Source organism: Heterodontus francisci, chromosome 35 (assembly GCF_036365525.1).
Source record: "Heterodontus francisci isolate sHetFra1 chromosome 35, sHetFra1.hap1, whole genome shotgun sequence".
Classification (NCBI taxonomy): domain Eukaryota; kingdom Metazoa; phylum Chordata; class Chondrichthyes; order Heterodontiformes; family Heterodontidae; genus Heterodontus; species Heterodontus francisci.
The window spans coordinates 48246480-48266395 of NC_090405.1; the positions used below are offsets into that span (position 1 = coordinate 48246480).

Genomic DNA, 19916 nt, shown 5'->3' on the forward strand with positions numbered 1-19916 from the left:
AATGACTTTTTTTTTTAAAATGTGTTAAGTGTGCGCTGTCAACTCTATTATGAGGTGGGGTCTTCCTGGTCTGTTTGCCTCAGTACCACACTAGGCAACACATTTACTAACTCTACCATTTGTATGGGGGGAGGGGTGGGAAAACAGAATATTATAATCCTACAAGAGGGCATGTTGACAGCATGGGAATTCCCATTATAGCCTGTGTTCCTTCCGTATATGACTGTCTGTCTACTAGTGTGGAGTTGTTCTGTTGTACAAATTTCAGTATAGTGCCTTCTCCCCAACCAAGTTTTGGCGAGTGACCTCCTTCTAGTGATCATTAGGAGATGGGAAGAGCTATATTCCATGTTTCTCTCCATCCCTGCATTCGGAGCGAGGATTGCATCTATGCATCCATGGGTGAACATGTTTTTGTTTAATAGCTAGGAACCAGCAATAAATGCTGCAATGAAAATCACTCTCTTTCTCTTTCTTCAGGCTATCGCTGTTACTCTGGCTTCCTGGAGGTGGAGGCTAGTCAGTCCCATCCAGTGATGAAAGCTTTTTGCTTTCTCCTACTCCAATCCCAATGCTCTGAGATAATCAGCAGTGATAAAAGCAAATCTGTGGAAGAAGGTCAGTGATTGATCGTTTAGTGGAAAGAAAGAGGTTGAAAATCTAATTGGGAGGTTTGTTTTTTATTTTGAAAAGTTGAAGTTTAGAATTTAATGGAGAAATTGAATGCACAGATGTGTTTACTTTTTCTTGTGCTCATCAAAGGGAGGAATGTTATTCCTGGACACTGGAACACTCTCTTCATATTTCAGGTGCACAGTTGGGGGTTGCCAACTCTGCTGGGACATATTCCTGGAGGTTTCATGACATGACCTCCAGCTCCCTTCCCCCCTCCCCTAACACACACATCATTGGTTGCTTGGCACAGCCAATCCTTGAGCAATCCACTTTTCACACCAATTGGAAAGCTCTCAATCACACCGATTTGGATGATGCTTCACTCCTGTTGCCAATATTTTTATAACTAATAAAACAAGAGGAAGAAAAGTCACACTTTATTGATACCCCTTTTGATTTTTCTCCTGGGTGTTTCATACCAATGTCCTGGAGATTAAGCCTTAATTTCTGGTGAGTTCGGAACCCCACACACACATACTGTGCTTGATACAAACAAACAGTCAAGACTTCTCAGATGCAGAGGAAAATTAGCTCCACTCTGCTCCAAAAAACCCATCTCAGCCACAGCAGTAGGTAAGTAAGTTAATAAACAAAGTAATGCAGTTTGGAGTTGCACAGCAGTTATTGGGCTTTTAAATACCCAATGTCAGTACGAGAATTGTTTTACTCTTGGTGCTGGGAGTCATCCATCTCCCAGCACCAATTTTCAATCTGCTTAGTGGCCACTTTAATCCATAGCATTGTAAAATTTACAACTGGATGCCCACCTGTATCTCTAGATCCCAAGCTATGGAAAGGCACATGTATTAAATTTTGTATCTACACTTATTTCTGTTGTAAATTCCTGTGTCCTTCATTATAATGTAAACTTGTCACACTGTAATTGCAATCTCCCATCACTGGTGGTGCTGTAGCACCGCAATTTTGCATCTCCCAGCTCCTCCACTTGTACTGCACAGAAACTCCCTAGGCTTCACCCAATCGTACTTCCTAAACTGCTGTACGTTTTTCATTGCATGTTGCATATGAGGGCTTTCTAACCTCCGTGAACCGTTGTGATGTAGGTTTTACTTTTATGCTACTAGCAGGAATTCAGTTGGTGCCCAGTCAGAAATTTACAAAGACGACAAAGTCCAAACGAGCTCTGGCAAGATGGTGCTTGATGTACACCCTCCTGAACAATCCTTCGTTGGTTAGCTACAGGAAGTCCGCGGTTTGCTCGCCTACTGACGTAGCTACAAATGGGGAACTGAAAAGTTCTTCCAAATTCAGCACAGTTCCTGTTAAATCTGAACTGTGTGAAAAGGTGCATGATCCTGTGTAACTGAGTTCCTTGTTGATGCAACTAATGTAGACTAGCAGGTCAGTCATGTATCTATACAGTTTTTTAAAAAAATCTCTTGCATTGGTTGCACACTTCCTGTCTACACACATTACTTCCTGTTGCAACATTTGGTCATATGTTCCTCTTAGACTTTGCTATGTCAAAGGTCACATTATAGTTGCAGACAATGGCCACTCGGTAGCTGTTTGGGGCAAGTTGCTGAATCTTCTTCCTCCTCCTCACCAACACTCTCCCATCTTGTATATTTAGAGAACAACTGGTATTCGAGAACTAACCTATGTCAGTACTAGGGATCATTTTTTTTAGTGGTTACATCTTTCTAGTATTGTTTACTTGCCTTTCTAGCTATTGGACTTTGTTACTAATGGTGATGTGGGCTGGTTTGGATGTTTGTTTACAAACAGCTACTGAGATAACTACTCACTTTATGGAGAGCTATATAATTGGGTGTCGTTTTCACTCCGAGATGCATCAGGTCTCCCAAGTGTCTTCAATCATTACAATGGGTAAATATCTTTTAAATGAAAACTCTTCTGTACTACAGATGTAAGAATCTGGGGGGGGGGGGCAGAAATCAATTCTGCATTTCCTTTAGCTTTTATACATTGGGTTTACTGGGTTAGGAACTGACAAGATAATGTGCAAAGTTTTTTTGAAACTTGTTTTTAAAATGCCAAGCGTTATAGAAAATTTTAACGCCATATTTTCACCGAGTTTTTCAAATTTGTTTAATTTAATTGCACTTTCTCCTGCACGATTTACACCAGTAATCTCATGACTAAGAGGTTACTGATTTTTTCTAAATCTTTATTGCTTGTGATCAGTGCTACTGCAATGTAGTTACAGCTCATCCACAGAACATTTTTCCAGGAATATCCTGCTCTCATGTCGAGAGAATTGGAGATGGGTTTTAATTTGGAAATGAAGATGAGCAATCTGGCTGTTTATCACCGAGCTTACTGATCACTAGTCTGAATACTTACCACTGTAGGTGCTCAGCAGACACCAGAACCCATCACTTGGTACATTTTGGGAATCATCGCAGTCAGAGATGTCCCTTGCTGAGATGATGGCTAGATTCAAACAGAGGTGCGAGGGTTAAGATGTTACTTTTAAATTTACACAAAATGCCACGGTGCTGTTTGCAGTTGAGGTTTGGTAGATAGCTAACTTTTGCAAGAAAGAGAACCTGGTACCAAGACATTGCTGAGATCCACCGGTCCGTATGACTCTCTGCTTCCAATGTTTCGAGCATATTTGAGGAACCTCGCTTTGTATGGGAATTGACCCGTGAGTCATTCTAGTGTGCAAAATAAAGTCAATAGCATAGTTATTGAAGTGGTTGACATATCCCTTCCAGTATGCTGCCTCTTCAAAGAAACTTTTGCGTGGTAATGTTAATATATGAAGCCCTACATGAGTGAGTGAAGGGAACCAGGTTCTTCGATTCTGAAATTTGCAAGTGATAGTGCTACTTGTGCAAGTAATGATAAAAGTTGGAATCTGAATACTTGCATCCATGAGATTCCAATAATGTAGGGTTTGATACTGAACTTTTGTGGCAAGCATGGAAGAGTTTTGAGTTAAAGCTGGTTAGTTTATTTGCCATATAACAGGTGGGGCCACCTGATCATCTTTAGGTTCTTTTGGCCATGCAATTCTACCATGTACAATGTTGTTTGAGGTCGATGGTGCCTTGACCTGTTATTTCAACACACATCTCTAATATAGAACTGGTAAATGCCTTTTGAAACTTTGAAGATTTGTAAAAGACATGTTTCCTTTTTAATGTACACCCTATTGCTTGCTCCCCCTATCCTTGCAGTCAAAAACGTTTGAGGTCCTTGTCCTCGTAAGATTAGCATTAACCTTGGACTGGATTGTTCAACTGTGTTTTAATCATCTTTGCCCTACTAATGTCAAATGCCAATGTTGTTTCCAATGAGTCAAGTGTCCAAAGGTGCCTTTTAAAACATGCACTGACTTATTACCACTTTACCTTGTGAGAAGTGGGTCCTCTTTTAATGACATAGATGTATTTTACCATGTTGCTGTTTTATGCTTTCACTGTTTATAAAATATGACCATTACGATGAAGCTTAAGCTGATTTCAGACTTTTCTTAAACTGAGTGATTTCTTTTTTCATGTCCGACAAGGACTCGCACACTTTCTGGTATTTGAATGCATGCTCTTTTTTTTTTTAAATTGCACCCAGCTACTGTAGTCAGGTTCTTCACCCAGCAGCTAGGATTTGAGAAGTGATCCCAAAACACTGGCATATGTAATTATTCAGAGGGGATGGTATTAGTGAAGGTGCCTGCCTCAAATCATGGTGCTTGTCAATCATTTCATAGCAATAAAACAGGAGCTCCAGTCTAGGGGCACACATGGGTTTGCAAGGACCAGTAACTAGGATTTTACAGCCATTGTTTGAAGCTACTGGCTATTGATTTTTGGTTTTAGTGATGAGTGTTGTGATGGGATTAGCCTGTGCCCAACACTACTGACTGTACAAAACAGGAAACACAACTAGTACTGCTGAGCCCTGTTGAGTTAGTTTTAAACCTCCAGTGTAAAGTACTCCTTTTTAACCAACAAGAAGTTGTACATGGAGGAAGATGTGTTCTGGTGATTGAAATGGAAACTTCCTATTTGCACTCTTCCTCTTCCTAGCCCTCCACCCCCAACCCCCCTTGTCACGAGAGGCAGCCCCAGCTCTCCAAGATCCTTCTTGAATAATTTAATTCTGATTGATCTGACCAGCTGCATTTGAAACCTTGTGGAAATTTTTAAAATCTATTTATATGGAAATGACATGTTGCTCTTGCTACCTGAACCCAGTGACATTTCCTCAAATTGGTACAAGGAGGCTAAAATTTCCAGAAAAGCCCAGAATATAACATTGCTAAATAGACAACTGTCAATCTTCCATCAGCTGTAGTACAGTGACTGGATAGAGTCACACATGATAGACTTGTAGCACAGTGAATCTGTATTTGAGACACATACGCTCACTATACATGTTTCATTTATGACGTCCTATGTGCCCATCCTTGGTACCGAGAACAAAGACCATACACGTCGAGGAAAAATGTCCGAAGGTCACTTTGGGCTGCGTCCATTCAACTGCCTGCTGCGTCTTTCTGCAGGAGAAGTAGCAGAAACCTTAGCTCTTGGCTGGAAGTAAGGACAAGTTCCTAGGTTCTTCACCTGTGATGATCAGTGAGCTGTAAACAAATTACCATACCTGAAAGAACATGGGAGCAGGAGTGGGCCATTCAATACGATCATGGCTGATCTTCCACTTCAATGCCTTTTTCCCCCCCCACACTATCCTCATATCCCATTATTTAGATTTTCGATTTAGAGATACAGCACTGAAACAGGTCCTTCGGCCCACCGAGTCTGTGCTGACCATTAACCACCCATTTATACTAATCCTACACTAATCCCAAATTCCGACCACATCCTCACCTGTCCCTCTATTCCCCTACCACCTACCTGTACTAGGAGCAATTTATAATGGCCAATTTACCTATCAAACTGCAAGTCTTTTGGCTGTGGGAGGAAACCGGAGGAAACCCACGCAGACACAGGGAGAACTTGCAAACTCCACACAGGCAGTACCCAGAATTGAACCTGGGTCGCTGGAGCTGTGAGGCTGTGGTGCTAACCACTGCGCCACTGTGCTGCCCAATAATTATGTTATTGGTATTTAGAAATTTGTCAATCTCTACTTCATGACTGAGCTTCCACAGCCCTCTAGGGTAGAGAATTCCAATGATTCACAACCCTCTGAGTAAAGAAATTTCTCCTCATCTTTTGTCCTAAGTGGCTTCCCCCTTTATTTTGAAATTGTGTCCCCTGGTTCTAGACTCCCCAACCAGGCGAAACATCTTACCTGCATCTACCTTGTCTATCCCTTTTTAAGTATTTTGTAGGTTTCAATAAGATCACCTCTCATTCTTCGAAACTCTAGAGAATACAGGCCCAGTTTCCCCAATCTCTCTTCATAGGACAGTCCTGCCATCCCAAGAACAAGTCTGGTGAACCTTTATTGCACTCCTTCTATGGCAATAATATCCTTAGGCCATAATATCTAATGCCAGTATGACCTCTTCCAACTGCCACAAAATTCTTGAGCTTCAATGACACCCAGATGCTATCTGACCTGAAAGTTCCTTGCGTTTTTCTGTTTGAATCATTAGTCATAGAGAGATACAGCACCGAAACAGGCTCTTTGGCCTACCGAGTCCGTGCCGAACATCAACCACCCATTTATGCTAATCCTACATTAATCCCATTTTCCCTCTCACATCCCCACCTTCCCTCAATTCTCCTACCACCTACCTACACTAGGGGCAATTTTTTTTTTACAATGGTCAATTTAACCATCAACCCGCAAGTCTTTGGCATGTGGGAGGAAACGGGAGCACCCGGAGGAAACCCACGCGGTCACAGGGAGATCCACTGTGACTTTTTAAAAGAACAAACTGACCTTTGTGATCGAGATGAGAGAGCTAAGTCAGCAGGTTGTGGGTTCAAATCCTACTTCAGAGACTTTAATGCAAAAATCAAGGCTAATAACTCTTGTGTAGTATTGAGAGAGTGCTGCAGTGTCGGGGGTACCATTGATCAGCTGAGACATTAAACCAAGGCCCTGTCTGTCCCCTAAGCTGGATGTCAGTCATTTACAGTACAGAGGAGGCCATTTGACCCATCATGTCCATGCCAGCTCTCCAAAGCTATGCAGTCAGTCCCACTCCCCGGCTCAGTTTTTTTTTTATACCTACCCCCGTAGCCCTGCAAATTTATTTCTTTCAAGTGCCCATCCAATTTCCTTTTTGAAGTCATTGCTTCTGCTTCTACCGACCTCTTGGGCATCGAGTTCCAGATCATTACCACTCGTTACATTAAAAAAAATTCTTCCTTGCATTCTCCATACATCTCTTGCCCAAAACCTTCAATCTATGGCCCCTAGTCCTTGTACCATTAGTTAATGGAAATAGGTTTTTCCTGATCCAACTATCATAATCTCGTACACCCCTATCAAATCTCCCTTCAATCTCCTTTGCTCCAAGGAGAACGACCCCAGCTTTTCCAACCTAACCCCCTTGTAAGTAAAATCCCTCAGCCCTGGAACCATTCTAGTAAATCTCCTCTGCACCCTTTCAAGACCCTCACATCTTTCCTAAAGTGTGGCGATCAGAACTGGAAACCATATTCTATTTGGAGCCTAACCAGAGCTTTATTAAAGGTTCAGCATAACTTCCCTGCTTTTGTACTCAATGCCTCTATTTATAAAGCCCTAGATCCCATGTGCTTTACTAACCACACTCTCAATATGTCCTGCCACCTTCAAAGATCAATGCACATGCACACCTAGGTCCCTCTGTTCCTACACACTCTTTATATCCTGAAGCATACTTTCAAAGAAGAGCAATGGAGTTTTCCTGGTGTCCCTGGACAACTCAACCAACATTCCATACCACTGTTTTGGTCCTCGTTACATTGTTGTGTGGGGAGCTTGCCCTGTGCATATTGGCTTTTGTTTCCCACATTTCAATAGCAACAGCACTTCAAGTGTTTTGAGATACCCTGAGGTCAGGAAAGGTGCTATATAAATGCACATCTTCCTTTACTGTACACCAACTAGCAAAAACGATTAGCTCTTTAGCAGAAAGTTGCAGTCAGAAAATAACTTTGCCATTTGAGTCCCAGTCTTCATTGTTTTAAAGCTGAACAGAACTCCTAACCCGTTACCTTCCTGACAAGTTGACATCGTAGAATTAAGAATCCAAAACAGAACTTCAGGACTCCACGTGTAATCTATAGTGCAGTACTCGTGGTGGTGGGGGGGGGGGGGGGGGGGGGGGGGGGGGGGGGGGGGGGGGGGTGGCATTTTCAGCAATACAGTCTTGCAGAGGAGAAATTAAACCAGGTCCCTGTACAGCTAGATGGCAAAGCTGTAATGGGGTCCAAGGGAAGACTAGTGCCCATGGCAACACGATCCATGAGATGACGATAGCGTTGATGGGTAGGCAGTAAGGTTTTGGGCTGAAGAATCTACTTCATCTTGCATCGTTTTCTACCTGCTGCCCCAGAATGATGACCTTTAACTTGCCTTTGACAATCCCTGGTTACATTATTTGGTTTATTTCCACTGAGAACCATCAAATTGCGTTAACACGTGTCTTTTAACGTAACAAAATGTTTAAGGCACTTCCAAGGAGAGTTACAAAGCAACATTTGACACTGAGCCACATAAGGTGGTATTAGGACAGGTGCCCAAAAGCTTGGTGATAGAGGTAGGTTTTAAGAAGGAGGGGAGAGAGAGAGAGAGCGAGAGGGGGGCAGGTTTGGGAGGGAATTCTAGAGCTTGGGGCACGGGCAGCTGAAGACACGGCCTCCAAAAATCAGGGATGACCAGACAAATACAATGGACATCTTTTCAATCAACGAAGATTTGGAACCAATTCCAAATAAGAGTTGGATCTGCATTTTGCTAGGTTTTTTTTTTCCTTTTAATTTATTGAATACAGAGATGGAAGTATATCAAAAAGGCGGGTAGGAGAGTGCGGGTTAAACCAAACAGCATACACACACATCAGACCCCACAACTAGATGGCTCGGATTGCTACAGCGAAGATTCCCTCCGACTCCCTTTTACACTAATGCACCCTGTGCACAAAACATCACTTTGATATCAAAACGGATGCAATGGACTAAATCTCTCAACACAACACAGTTCAGTTCTTGCACCGAGTGCAAGTCTGCAGGTTCGGTTTGCTGAATGTCACTTAACAACATTGCACTAGTAAACACCGAGAGATAACACACATCACCTTCACTATATTAACTGGGGAGTAACAATGGGAGCGGCGAGGTTGAGGACTGGATCTAACGAGTGATCAGACAATGCTGCAGGTAGGACTGTACAAAGGAAGGACAAACGCGGTGGTTCTGTCAACGTAAGCGATGAAGCACCAATATATTTTGACAACAGAACAAATATTTCTAGAACTGTTTCTCCAGAGCTGGTCTCAGCTGCATTTCATTCCCAGTTGGGAAGTTGCCTGGATTGGACTCTCTTGGGAATCCCAGGAATTTTGAATGGTCAAATCAATAGCAAAAAACCCTGGAATGAAGGGCGTGTGAAGACCCACAAGGTGGATTTTCCATTTTGGGGTTGGTTAGATTTACTGGGTGATCGCCTCCTCCCGCCGGCCTGGAATCAGCGCACCGGCCGCCTGTAATTGCCGTTAATTTCCTGGCTGATGTTAACAGCCTCGGCCCCGAGGGGCAGCCGGTCGCTGTATTCCGAGGCCGCTTCGAACTCCTCCTGGTTGCCTTTGCTCTGGGAGGCGGGGATGGACTCGGCCACCAGGCTCTCCTCCCCAGCCTCGCTGAGCTGGTAGAGCTTTTCCGAGCCGGGGGAAGAGGCGCCGGCTTCAAATGTGCCGACCGCCTTCCTCTCCACTTGCCCCGGGGGCTGGGTCTTCATGATGAGCTTGTATGTCTTCCCCTGGTACTTGTACATCAGGTGGCAGCAGGTTGCCCCCAGTAATGGGATTGTAGCCAGGCCCAGCAGGAAACAGCTGACCACTACCATGATTAACAGGGAGGGCACCTTCCTCCTGGTTGTGAAGATGACCTGAACATGGCAATCTGCCCCGGTGTAAGTGAGGCACAGGGTGTAATTGGAGCCCGGGGTCAAGTCCTGGAAGCGGTACGAGTTGACGCCGCTTTCAATCATGGACCATTGAACCACTGAAGCCGCTTTGCCCCCCTCCTCAATGCAGAGGTACAGCATCTCCAGGTTGTTCTTAGGGGAGCTTTGGAAAGGGGTTAGCTGCACCCTGGCGTCCGTCTCGGTCACTTCCAAAGCGATGACCCCAAAGTCAAAGGTGTGCTGCTTCATCTCTGAGCTCTGGTTGAAGGCATGGTTGGAGATGTAATGAGTGCCCTCCTTCTTGGCGCAGTTCTGGGCGGCGGGGGGCACCAGGATGGGAGTCCGGGCCGGGACATTGCCCATGGTGGTTGTGGCTGTGCGGGCCTTTCCTTCCAACTGGACAACACTGTTCTTGGCCATCTTCAAGCTGGGCTTCCCAACCCCGCTCGGGCTCGGGATGGGCTCCTTGCTGTAACCGGGGTCGTGCTTTGGGGACGGAGCCACCACCACGTTGAGGGAGGTGTCATTGCTTCCCATGGGGTTGCTGGCCAGGCAGGTGTAGCGCCCCTCTTCGTACTTGCTCAAGTGAGGGATGATGAGGGTGCCGTTCTTGAGCACCACGAAGCGGTCCCCGCCCTGCTTGCGCTTCTCATTCAGTAGCTCGTTGCTCTCCTCCTGCACGTTGGCATCATTGAGTTCAATCTCCTTGTTGGCCGTGCGGATCTTCCAATGGATCTCGGGGGGAGGATTCCCCGTGGCGTTGCAGTGCAGGGCCAGTGTGTAACCCTCGTGGAACTCTGCCTTGTCGTTGCTGGGCTGGTAACTCAGATACACCACTGGGGCCCTGCACTGTAAGTCGGGCAGATCCACCACCGCGGTCCCTTTCAACTCTTCGGGTGCCCAGCACGTGATGTCCTGTTTCTCCGGGATGGAGATCAGGGCTTCCAGGATCCAACTTTTCAACCACTCCAGCTCACAGCTGCAAGAGAAAGGGTTGCTGTAGATCTGGAGATGGGACAAGGAGGTCAGAGAGTCGAAAGTGCCCTCAAAGAGGGTTTGGAACTGATTGCTGTTGATGCGCAGGGAGCGCAGGTCCTTGAGGGTGGAGAAGGCGTCTCTGGGGAGGGTCACGATCAGGTTGTTATTCATTTTGAGCAGCTGGAGGGCAGTCAGGTTATACAAGTCCTGCCAAGGGAACTCCACAATCCGATTATGGCTCAGGTCGAGGTTTTTCAGCTGTAACAAGGGGGCCAGGGTCCCCTCCTCCATCCTGGTGATCTCGTTGTGCGCCAGCCACAGGGATGTCACCTGGGTCACCCCGGCGAAAGAGTCTCGGAGCAGCGACTTGATCTTATTGGCCGACAGACTGAGGGTCGTCACGTTGTATGGCAGCCCTTCGGGAACTGAGGCGAAGTTCTTGTAGGCGCAGTCAGCGAACTGGTGCGAATATTTGTCCTGACACACGCAAGGCTCTGGGCAGGCGTGGGCAACCCAGAACCCGGTCAGACACCAGGCACTCAGGTACAGGAATTTGTCCACCATCTTCCCCTTTGAAGTGAAAAAAAACACACGCCAGTCACATGATAAGGTTATTCACCACATTGCGCCCCCGCCTCAGTGTTCCAGCACTACTACCAGGACAAGTGGAATCTTACAGCACATCGTATCTGTGGCTGGCTCTTTGAAAGAGCTATCTAATTAGTCCCAATCCTCTTCCCCCATGGCCCTGCAAATGTTTCCTTTTCAAGGATTTACTCAATTCCCTTTTGAATGTTAATATTGAATCTTCTTCCACCGCCCTTTCAGACAATGCATTTCAGATGATAACAACCAGTACATAAAAAAGTTCCCTTTCCACCCATCTCCCCACCCCCACCCCCACTGTGGTCCTTTTGCCAATTACCTTAAATCGGTGTCCTCTGGTTACCGACTCCTCCTGCCAGTGGAAACAGTTTCTCTTCATTTACCCTAGCAAAACTTCTCATCATTTCATAATTTGCAACACTCCCCTCAGTCTTGTCTGAGGTGAACACTCTCAGCTTCTCCAGCCAGTCCACATAACTGAAGATTTCAGAAGCCAGCTCCCGGGCGGGTTCTCATTAGCTTGGCAATAATAAGGCGATGACACTCAACATTGTGTTCCTCTTCTGTCCCGAGCACACGCTTTCCCATGTGCAGAAATCCTGCCCTTTTATAAATGCTAATAAATACACGCTGTAAACAATCAAGTGAGAGGAAGTGATTCAATCGCTTTCAGGCTTCTTCCAAAAGGAAGAGTTTGGGTGGGTGGGGGAAGAAGTGACAAGGAAATCCTGGAGCTGAAGGCGATTTCCACAAAAACCCAGAGAACCCTTTCACTGTTCCATGAGTACGGAGGCTGATCCAATCTTTACGGACCAGAAGCGATTACATTGATGTATTCAACTTTAAATGCGCGTTTATTTTAGTTTGAGATTTGCTAATAAAATTTATCAGGCGTTAAATTCACCCTTAGACCGGGAGGGGGAGTGGAAAATCGGAAGATTAGCCCGCTTTTATAATTCGCCCATTTGCCCTTTCCCCATCAGCGTAAACTTCCCAAATATATATCAGGAAAAAAAATCATGGCAAGTTACAAAGTTTAGAATTTTAAAAACGGTGATATCAAACTGACTCTACTGGAAATCGAGATCATAAGAGACTGATCATCGAACAAGAGAAAAATCAATGGAATAATTCCGTCATCTGACATTAGTAATTTGAAATTCGATTCCTGCCATCCCATTCTAAACAAACACTGTTTGTCTTTGGAATTATTCCAAATTTTCCCCGGCCAGGGCGCTGATATTTTCGACTATGAAATTCTGAATTTCGGAATTAGCTTGTTTTTTAAAAAAAAATTAAGAATCTGATTTCAAATAAGTCCCTCGTGTAGGACACGGCTGAAAGGAGAGTTACCAGGGTGGAATTGGCAGAGGTGTCAAATTATACCGTGCGCCGATCTCCAAGTGAAACGGTTTTTTTGAGTCAGTTTAAGGGGATTGCCGTTTTGGTGATTAATTTCACAGATTTACGATTCATCTCTGACTCGTTAATCGCCGGCTTTAAAGCATTTTCCTTCCAACGACGACGAGATTTCGTTGCTGGGGTGTTTTTTGGAGGGGAGGGGATTATTAGTGTCATAAAATATTAATTAAAGAATAATGGACGTGTTTGCGTCTCTCGGAACCCGGGCATCTGATCAGGAAGAAATCAGCTTTGGGCTAATTGAGTGAATATTTTGCCCTGTTAAATGTTATTTTGGAAATGGACCAAACGGTGTGTTGGAAACGCATTTCAATTATTATTAATAGCACTGATTGAATTTTATCTTCGCGCTGTTTCTGTTGATAAGAAACTTATATTTTAATTCCATTTCTATCGAAATGTCTGTTGCTTCTAAATCTGGCAGTTTCACAATGTAAAAGCAGCTGAAATGTGAATAGATTGCGTTTTTCTTACCGTTTGATGTAGTAATTGATATTCTGCAGCAGGTCTTGTGAAGTCAGAACACGCCCGGGCGCCGTCGGAATTTGTCCCGGTAATTTACCCAGTTCGGGGTAAACGTGGCGAGGCGGCGGCGGAGTTTCCCAACCGGCGCAGATTGCGGCGTTCGGTCGCAGGATCCGGCTCGGCTCTTCCAAGGGTCTCGTCGAGCCCAACAGGCATTTTCCCACGGCAGGTTTTTTTTTTGGGGGGGTGGGGGGGGGGTGTGGGTTTTGGGGTGGGGAACTCCTGATGCTACACACAAGCCTGTGCCTGAGCTGTCAGTTTTTGGCTGGGATCTCTCCAGGCGCGCCCCCGCCAGCCCCGGCGGCGCGCAGCCTCTCCCAGGTACCGCGCCTCCTCTGCAGAGCAACAGCCTCCAGAAGAGAGTGAGAGAGAAAGAGGGTGTGAAAGAGAAAGAGAGAGAGAGAGACAAACAGCATCCCCGGGACAGATAAACAAAAATCCCACTTTAAGTTATCCCTTATAAAGCGACACAGGGATCAGTCCCAGCCAGACTGGCAGTAATCTGTCCCTTATATCTGCAGTTACAGTTTAACATAAAAGCACAATCTGGAAAATCTATTCGGAGCATGCTTTGCAGATATGGGTAAGGGGCATTCAGGAGGGCAGAGGTCAGACTGGAAGCTGAGACTGGCATAGTGTAGGGTCAGAAACTGCACAGGAAACACATTGGGGAGTGGGATTCCGCACCTCAACCGTGAGAGTGAGGACGCGCAGTCTTTCCTACACCTGCAATCTCACACTGGGTATGTATGTGATAGATTAAATCCACATCAGGGATTAATGGGCTAGATAGATGTCTAAAGGATATATGTACTATCAGAAATACGTTATTCGATATATGTATGTGTTTATGTATTAGTCGCAATATATATGGATAATATGACCGCTATATCAGCTCAAAATATTTGGAATAATGGAGCTGGAAAGTGTTTCAGGGTTGGTTTCGTGAAACTAAAATGTGTCAAAATGTTCTCTTTCCCCTCGTCCCCTTCCACACACACACACACACACACACACTGATATGGAGTGTCTGATTTCCTGCCTGGCTGATGCTTTGCTCTCACAATGGGTGCCTGACCGTGTACGGGAGCATCTCTCAAGAGTTGCGCGACACTTGACAAATATGCAGGAAAGGAAGGCAAATTGCAAGGAATTCAGCCGGGCGCGATCCTCTCTGTCCTTACACTAAATCTTTACCGGCCAGCCCATTGTCACAGCCTCACCTGGCACCATGCGTTCAGTTGTACATCCGCCACACCCATCTAAGTTAAAACTTGGTCCCAGTCTCCATTGGGCCCTTACTTCCGAAATATTGAATACTGTTTTTGCCGTACTATTAAACCATATCCGTGCTCAGCTAGATAAAATAATGATTTACCTTTATATAACCCTTTCACACTTCAAAGCGTCTCCCATATAACGAATGAGCCATTCTGAGTGCTGCCATATATTTGTCAGTATTGGGGAATTTTCCTATCCTTTTTGATAAATGCTATGAAAATTTTGTAAAAGAGAAATCGACAGTAAGAATTCATGGGATTAACATGCTTGGTTAAGATCAAACAGTGGGATCATGGATTTTATCAAATTAACACAATATATTTGTTTGCAGACCCGTTGTGCGATCGGAGATTATTTTTCAACCTTTGTGTTCAGAATTACTGTAAAGTGTGTCAGAGTTGAGAAATTGAATTGAAATGTTTAACTCCGCTTGAATCCCACGTCTGAACGAATTTGCAGTTGGATCAGGGGTTTCAAATGATTCCTGGCCATGCTTAGATATAATGATGTTTAGAAGTTCACGGGATTAAATAGAGCTTTAAAAATATAATGTTGTGCGATTTCACTAGCTAACCGAATCCTCCGTTAGCGATGACACCAACTGTCCTTATCACCGACAAGAACCTTTATATCCCAACATTTCTTCCCTGATTCCCATTGCACAACACATCCTGAATTTGATGACTTAGTTACAATGAAAATGGTGCTTTCAGTTTAGACAGTTTAACAGGATTCGGTGCCCCGCCTGAATTCGCTGGGAGAATCTTGCTATCAAATCTCAGTAATAATTCCCTCTATCTTGGCTCGATTAATGGCGATCCAATCCGTCTTGTGTCACAGCGGAACATGTTCAAAAAAGGTACAAAAGCTGAGAAAATGCGGTGTCAATCAAACTTTATCCGAGACATCAAAACACCTTTTTTTAACGGAATGACCGGGTACCTGGTAGGGAATTGCAGATTATCAACACAAAGAGCCCGCAGTTGTCCTGTGTGATATTAATAAGCCCATTATGTGGAATTCCCCTGCTCGCTTTTTTAACCGTAAACCGGGTTAAAATAAGTAGTAACTGGTGTCATCCGTTAAAATAGCTTCAGAGGAATGCCATACAAATATTTCTTACCATCACAGCAATTTCAACCTCATTTTCTCTGGCAGTCGTTGCCTCTGGTGAAATCTCTTTGTGCCCTATTTCAACGGCAGTCCTAACATGTTTAAAATTAGCCGGTTCAGGGCTGTGTTAAAATGCCACATGAGGGAATGGTACAAGGGATATGCTAGCCAGAGCCTTTGGAAGGAAACTAAAGTCTTAAGTGTGTTCTCAAACCCCAGCATTGAAATTTTTTTTTAAAAATGCAGCAAAACATTACAGCAAAAATCAGTTCTCCAGTAATTCTTAAATCAGACAATGGGGCGTTATTCACCTTTGCTTTGTCCATCACAATTGGTAAAAATAGAAGAGAGAAGTATGAAATCGACCTGAAGATGTTCTGTACAGTTCTTTATCATGATTTCCACTCGCCCATTTCATCTCATTCTGATAATACTGAAATGCTTCTTCATCTTTCTATTTTCAAACCTCATTACAGGTTGGCTGTCTGAAATATTATTTCATCTGTTCTACCCACAGGTAATAGCTGGGCTCCTGTGTGTTGGCAGCATTTTCAGTCTTTGATTCCGATTTCCAACATTTGCAGTTTTGCAGTTTCTAATGGAATTTTCCTGTCTTTTGTGCACACAGACAATTGTCAGTGTTCCACTGTGATGTCTCATCAAAAGCCAAAAGCTTTTGATTTTTCTTAACATTTGCAGTAAAATTCAGCTTTCAATATATTTAGTAACAATATTTCAGCTACTCCTACATTTCTGTCCTTGGTCCCATTACCCTGTCCTTTCCCCATAGCCCTGCAAATTTTATTTTGAAATATGCAATTTATGTATTAGAAGGACACAAAAGTTAAGCTTGTAAGATTTGTCTCTGCTTGTGTTTTTTTTTGTTGGCGACTGTAGAGAAAGACTTTAAACTTGCTGTCACTACCAAAATATGAACTTATGTTTACACGCTTTCTACCTTCAGACATGCAGTGCTGTGCTCCAATTACTGTCACACTCCTGTTGCAATGAGCTTTCAATCGTTTCTGCTGGGACTGAGTCACGTACATTTCAGATACAGCTGTTTCATCTTTCACGACTGTACCGAACTCTCTTAACATGCTCCATCTTCATTCCCTTTCAGTTTAGGCACACCATGATCCGCTACAAAAATAGTAACAATCGATGCATCCATGGCTCTTAATAAACATGTTTGATCTGCAATTTATTTTCTTTAAAGGCATTTAGTTTCTTTTCTAACCCTTATCCAGTTATTTGTACTGATGAAGGTGAGGGATCTTAGTGCTGGGAAATGGGACATTTTTCCCAATTCAGACAGCCAGTGTCATCATAAGTCACTACAGGGTCAAGTATATAACATTAGCTCCCTTTACTCTGCCCCAAAAAGGTACCTCATCGCAACAACAATCTTTATTAGGGAGGAGGAGGGAGGTAAATAGGTTTCCTTTGAGATTGTGCTGGGATCAAGGTGACATGCCTAAATTCAGACCTAATCCCAATTGTCGATGCAGACAAAGTAATCTGATTCTTGATCCATCCAAGATGGGCCAAATCAATGAATTTGGTCCTATTTGTATAATCCAGAAAGTTAAGTGGTGGAGGATAGAACTGGGGACAATCTTTACACACTTTTATCAGCATTTATTTGCAGAGAAATTAATTACAAACATGAACCTCCTAATACAACAACAGTTTCAGTCTGTTCCTTTTCATCGGGGCACAAGTGAATCTCCACTTAATGTCCGCCACCTGCATACAATTAATATACAATTAACACTATAAAATGGAGTGGAACCAGAATGCAACCAAGATACAAGCCAATACCATGGTCACTGGTAACTATGAATGGTAATCTGCCAATAGGACATTCAACATAGCCGCAGGCAATGTAGCATCGACTCTTAAGCATAAAGTCCATAATACTTCAAGAGAACTGTGGCAGATTGAGCAGCTTATAATAGCCTCTGAAGGATACATCTATGATTGGGGACTGGAATTCTTCCCCTTCAGCTCCAGTTAACTCTGCACACTAGTGCTCCAATGTATAAGGTGGTCCTAACTTCACAAGCAGAAGACCAGTGCTCCATCACTGGTAAGCTGCATGGTGTTGGTTGGTTAAACACATTGGCAGCCTCTGAACCTTGGCTCTGCCAGCCTACACCTGCGCTGTCTGGACATAAACAAATGGGATACGTCCCGATGGGAAAAGAGTGTGTGTGCCATATTGGGCAGATAGAAATTCTAATTGTGTAGATTTCTCAACAGGTTGGTTTGGATTCTCTTACATATTAAAGAGACTTGCATTGAAGGCTATGAAAAGCTTTGATAAGGTAGACATAGAAAAGATGTTTCCACTTTTGAGGAGAGCACAAGGAACCATAAAGATAAAATAGTCCCAATAGGGAATTCAGCAAAAAAAGTCTTTATCCAGAAAGTGGTTAGAATGTGGGACTCACTTCAACAAGGAGTAGTTGAGGCGATTAGCATGGATGTATTTTAGGGGAAGCTAGATAAATATGTGGGGAGAAAGGAATAGAGGACATAAAGTAGGGTGGGAAGAGTCTCATGTGGAACATAAACACCGACTACACCAGTTGAACCAAGTGGCCTGTTTCTGCACTGTAACCTAGAAAGCTATTTATAAAGTATCTTTCAGAAGCTCAGGATTATCCCAATGCACTTTATAGCCAATGACATAATTCTGAAGTCTGATCATTGTTGTAATGTAGGAAATATGGTTTTCACAAGTGTCAGAAACAAAGCTGGCTACCATTTCCTATACAAGCCATCTTGCCTTCTTTGTGAATGCAATGACAATTCAGCACCAGTTAGTGCCAGATTAAAGGCAGATTTCAGTTGGTGGCCCATGGCAACTAGAGATCAAGAAATATACCTGATGTAAAACTCATGACTTTTAGCTCACCATCTTGGGGGCTAAACTTGAAGGTGCTAGAAGATTTTTAACAGGCAGTATCATTTCAGACCCTAATGTTTGATCATCTGTTCAATGGCCCTATTGCTTGTGCTAATAGATACTCCTGTCAGCTATGGCTAAGTAGATATTACTTTCACCTCTGAGTTAGAAAGTTGTATGTTCAAGTCCTACTCCAGAACTTGAGCACAACAATCTAGTCTAGCACTCCAGGGGAGTACTACACTGTCAGAGGTGCTGCCTTTCAAATGAGATGAGGCTGTCTTATGTGGATGTAAAAGATCCCATAGCACTATTTTCAAAGAAGAGTTGGCACTGGGAGTTCTCCCCAGTGTCCTGGCCAATATTTATCCATCAATCAACATCACAAAAACAGATTACCTGGTCATTCTCACATTGCTGTTTGTGGGAGCTTTGTCTGTACAAACTGGCTACCGTGTTTCCTACATTACAACAGTGACTACAGTTCCGAGGAAGGGTCGCTGACCCGAAACGTTGACTCTGCTTCTCTTTCCGCGGATGCTGCCGGACCTGCTGAGTGATTCCAGCATTTCTTGTTTTTGTTTCAGATTTCCAGCATCCGCAGTATTTTGCTTTTATATCAACAAAGTACTTGATTGGCTGTAAGGTGCTTTGGGGTGTCTGGTGGTTGTGAAAGGTGCCATATAAATACAAGTCCTTTATTTTCTTTCTAATCCAGTTCTGGTGAAAATCTGCTGTGCAACTAATTACATTATAATTTTCCCTCATTCCTGTGTATGGTTCCCACTCTCTCTGTGGAACCTTCCCCAAGAGTCTGAGAACAAGTGTTCCTCAATCCCTCACTGCATCTCATTTCAATGGCACAACTGAGGTCAGTAACTTACCAATGTGAAGAACATCTAACATGAACTTATGGCTATCATTCGTCACTCCTGTACCTCCAATGCCTTGTGTCTCTATGACTCCAGTCCCGTAGCACGTGTCTAACTCTTGGTGGTCTCAGTTGTAAGACAATCGCTACAAAGTTCAAGAAGAAGGTTTGTCACCAGCTTCTCAAGTTCACAAGCCAGTTTCTCAACGCAACTAGAGATGGGCAATAAATGTGGCCTTGGCAGCATCACCCACATCCGCAGAACAAACCAATAAAGAGTGTGACTCACCTGCTTTGTAAGGATCCTGAGAACTCTCTACATCGAGTTTTCTTGCTAATTAATGAGAGCTACCTTAAATACTGTGATTGTAAATTAGAATTTTCACAAGCTGAGGTATGATATTGCTTAGACTGCACTATATTTTTAACCCTGCTTGTGATATGCCCTGGTTTGAAGCGGCTGAGAGGTGACGTAGAAACAGGGAAAGATTTACAGCACATAAGGAGGCCATT

General features: G+C 43.8%; 2 protein-coding genes across 6 annotated transcripts in view; one reads left to right on the forward strand and one right to left on the reverse strand.

The window, feature by feature from the left end:
• Positions 1 to 4117, forward strand: part of stra6 (signaling receptor and transporter of retinol STRA6) — a 43356-nt gene extending 39239 nt beyond the window's left edge. For 3 of the 4 annotated variants that reach the window (XM_068015491.1, XM_068015490.1, XM_068015494.1), the window contains exons 17-18: positions 481 to 618; positions 1761 to 4117. In XM_068015491.1, the coding sequence (XP_067871592.1) occupies positions 481 to 618; positions 1761 to 1999 (377 nt within the window). In that variant the 3' untranslated portion in view covers positions 2000 to 4117. The remainder of the gene's footprint in view (positions 1 to 480; positions 619 to 1760) is intronic. The other variant, XM_068015493.1, reaches the window with a different exon arrangement.
• Positions 4118 to 8517: 4400 nt separating this feature from the next.
• Positions 8518 to 13449, reverse strand: islr2 (immunoglobulin superfamily containing leucine-rich repeat 2). 2 transcript variants are annotated; one of them, XM_068015496.1, is made up of 2 exons: positions 13174 to 13449; positions 8518 to 11241 (listed from the first exon to the last, which is right to left on the reverse strand). In XM_068015496.1, exon 2 carries the CDS (start codon positions 11233 to 11235, stop codon positions 9256 to 9258), a length of 1980 nt encoding a protein of 659 aa, XP_067871597.1. In that variant the 5' UTR covers positions 11236 to 11241; positions 13174 to 13449; the 3' UTR covers positions 8518 to 9255. The 2 variants fall into 2 exon arrangements, with proteins under 2 accessions (XP_067871597.1, XP_067871596.1); XM_068015495.1 differs by lacking the exon at positions 13174 to 13449 and adding an exon at positions 11597 to 12346.
• Positions 13450 to 19916: the final 6467 nt, after the last annotated feature.

What these genes read in the sequence shown, in the direction of transcription:
- islr2 (XM_068015495.1), bottom strand. Translation starts at nt 11,656, where the DNA reads ATGAAGAGAAACTGTTTCCACTGGCAGGAGGAGTCGGTAACCAGAGGA. An exon ending in CCAGAGGACACCGATTTAAG is followed by an intron (nt 11,242 to 11,596) that starts GTAATTGGCAAA and finishes TTCACTTCAAAG; the next exon opens with GGGAAGATGGTGGACAAATT.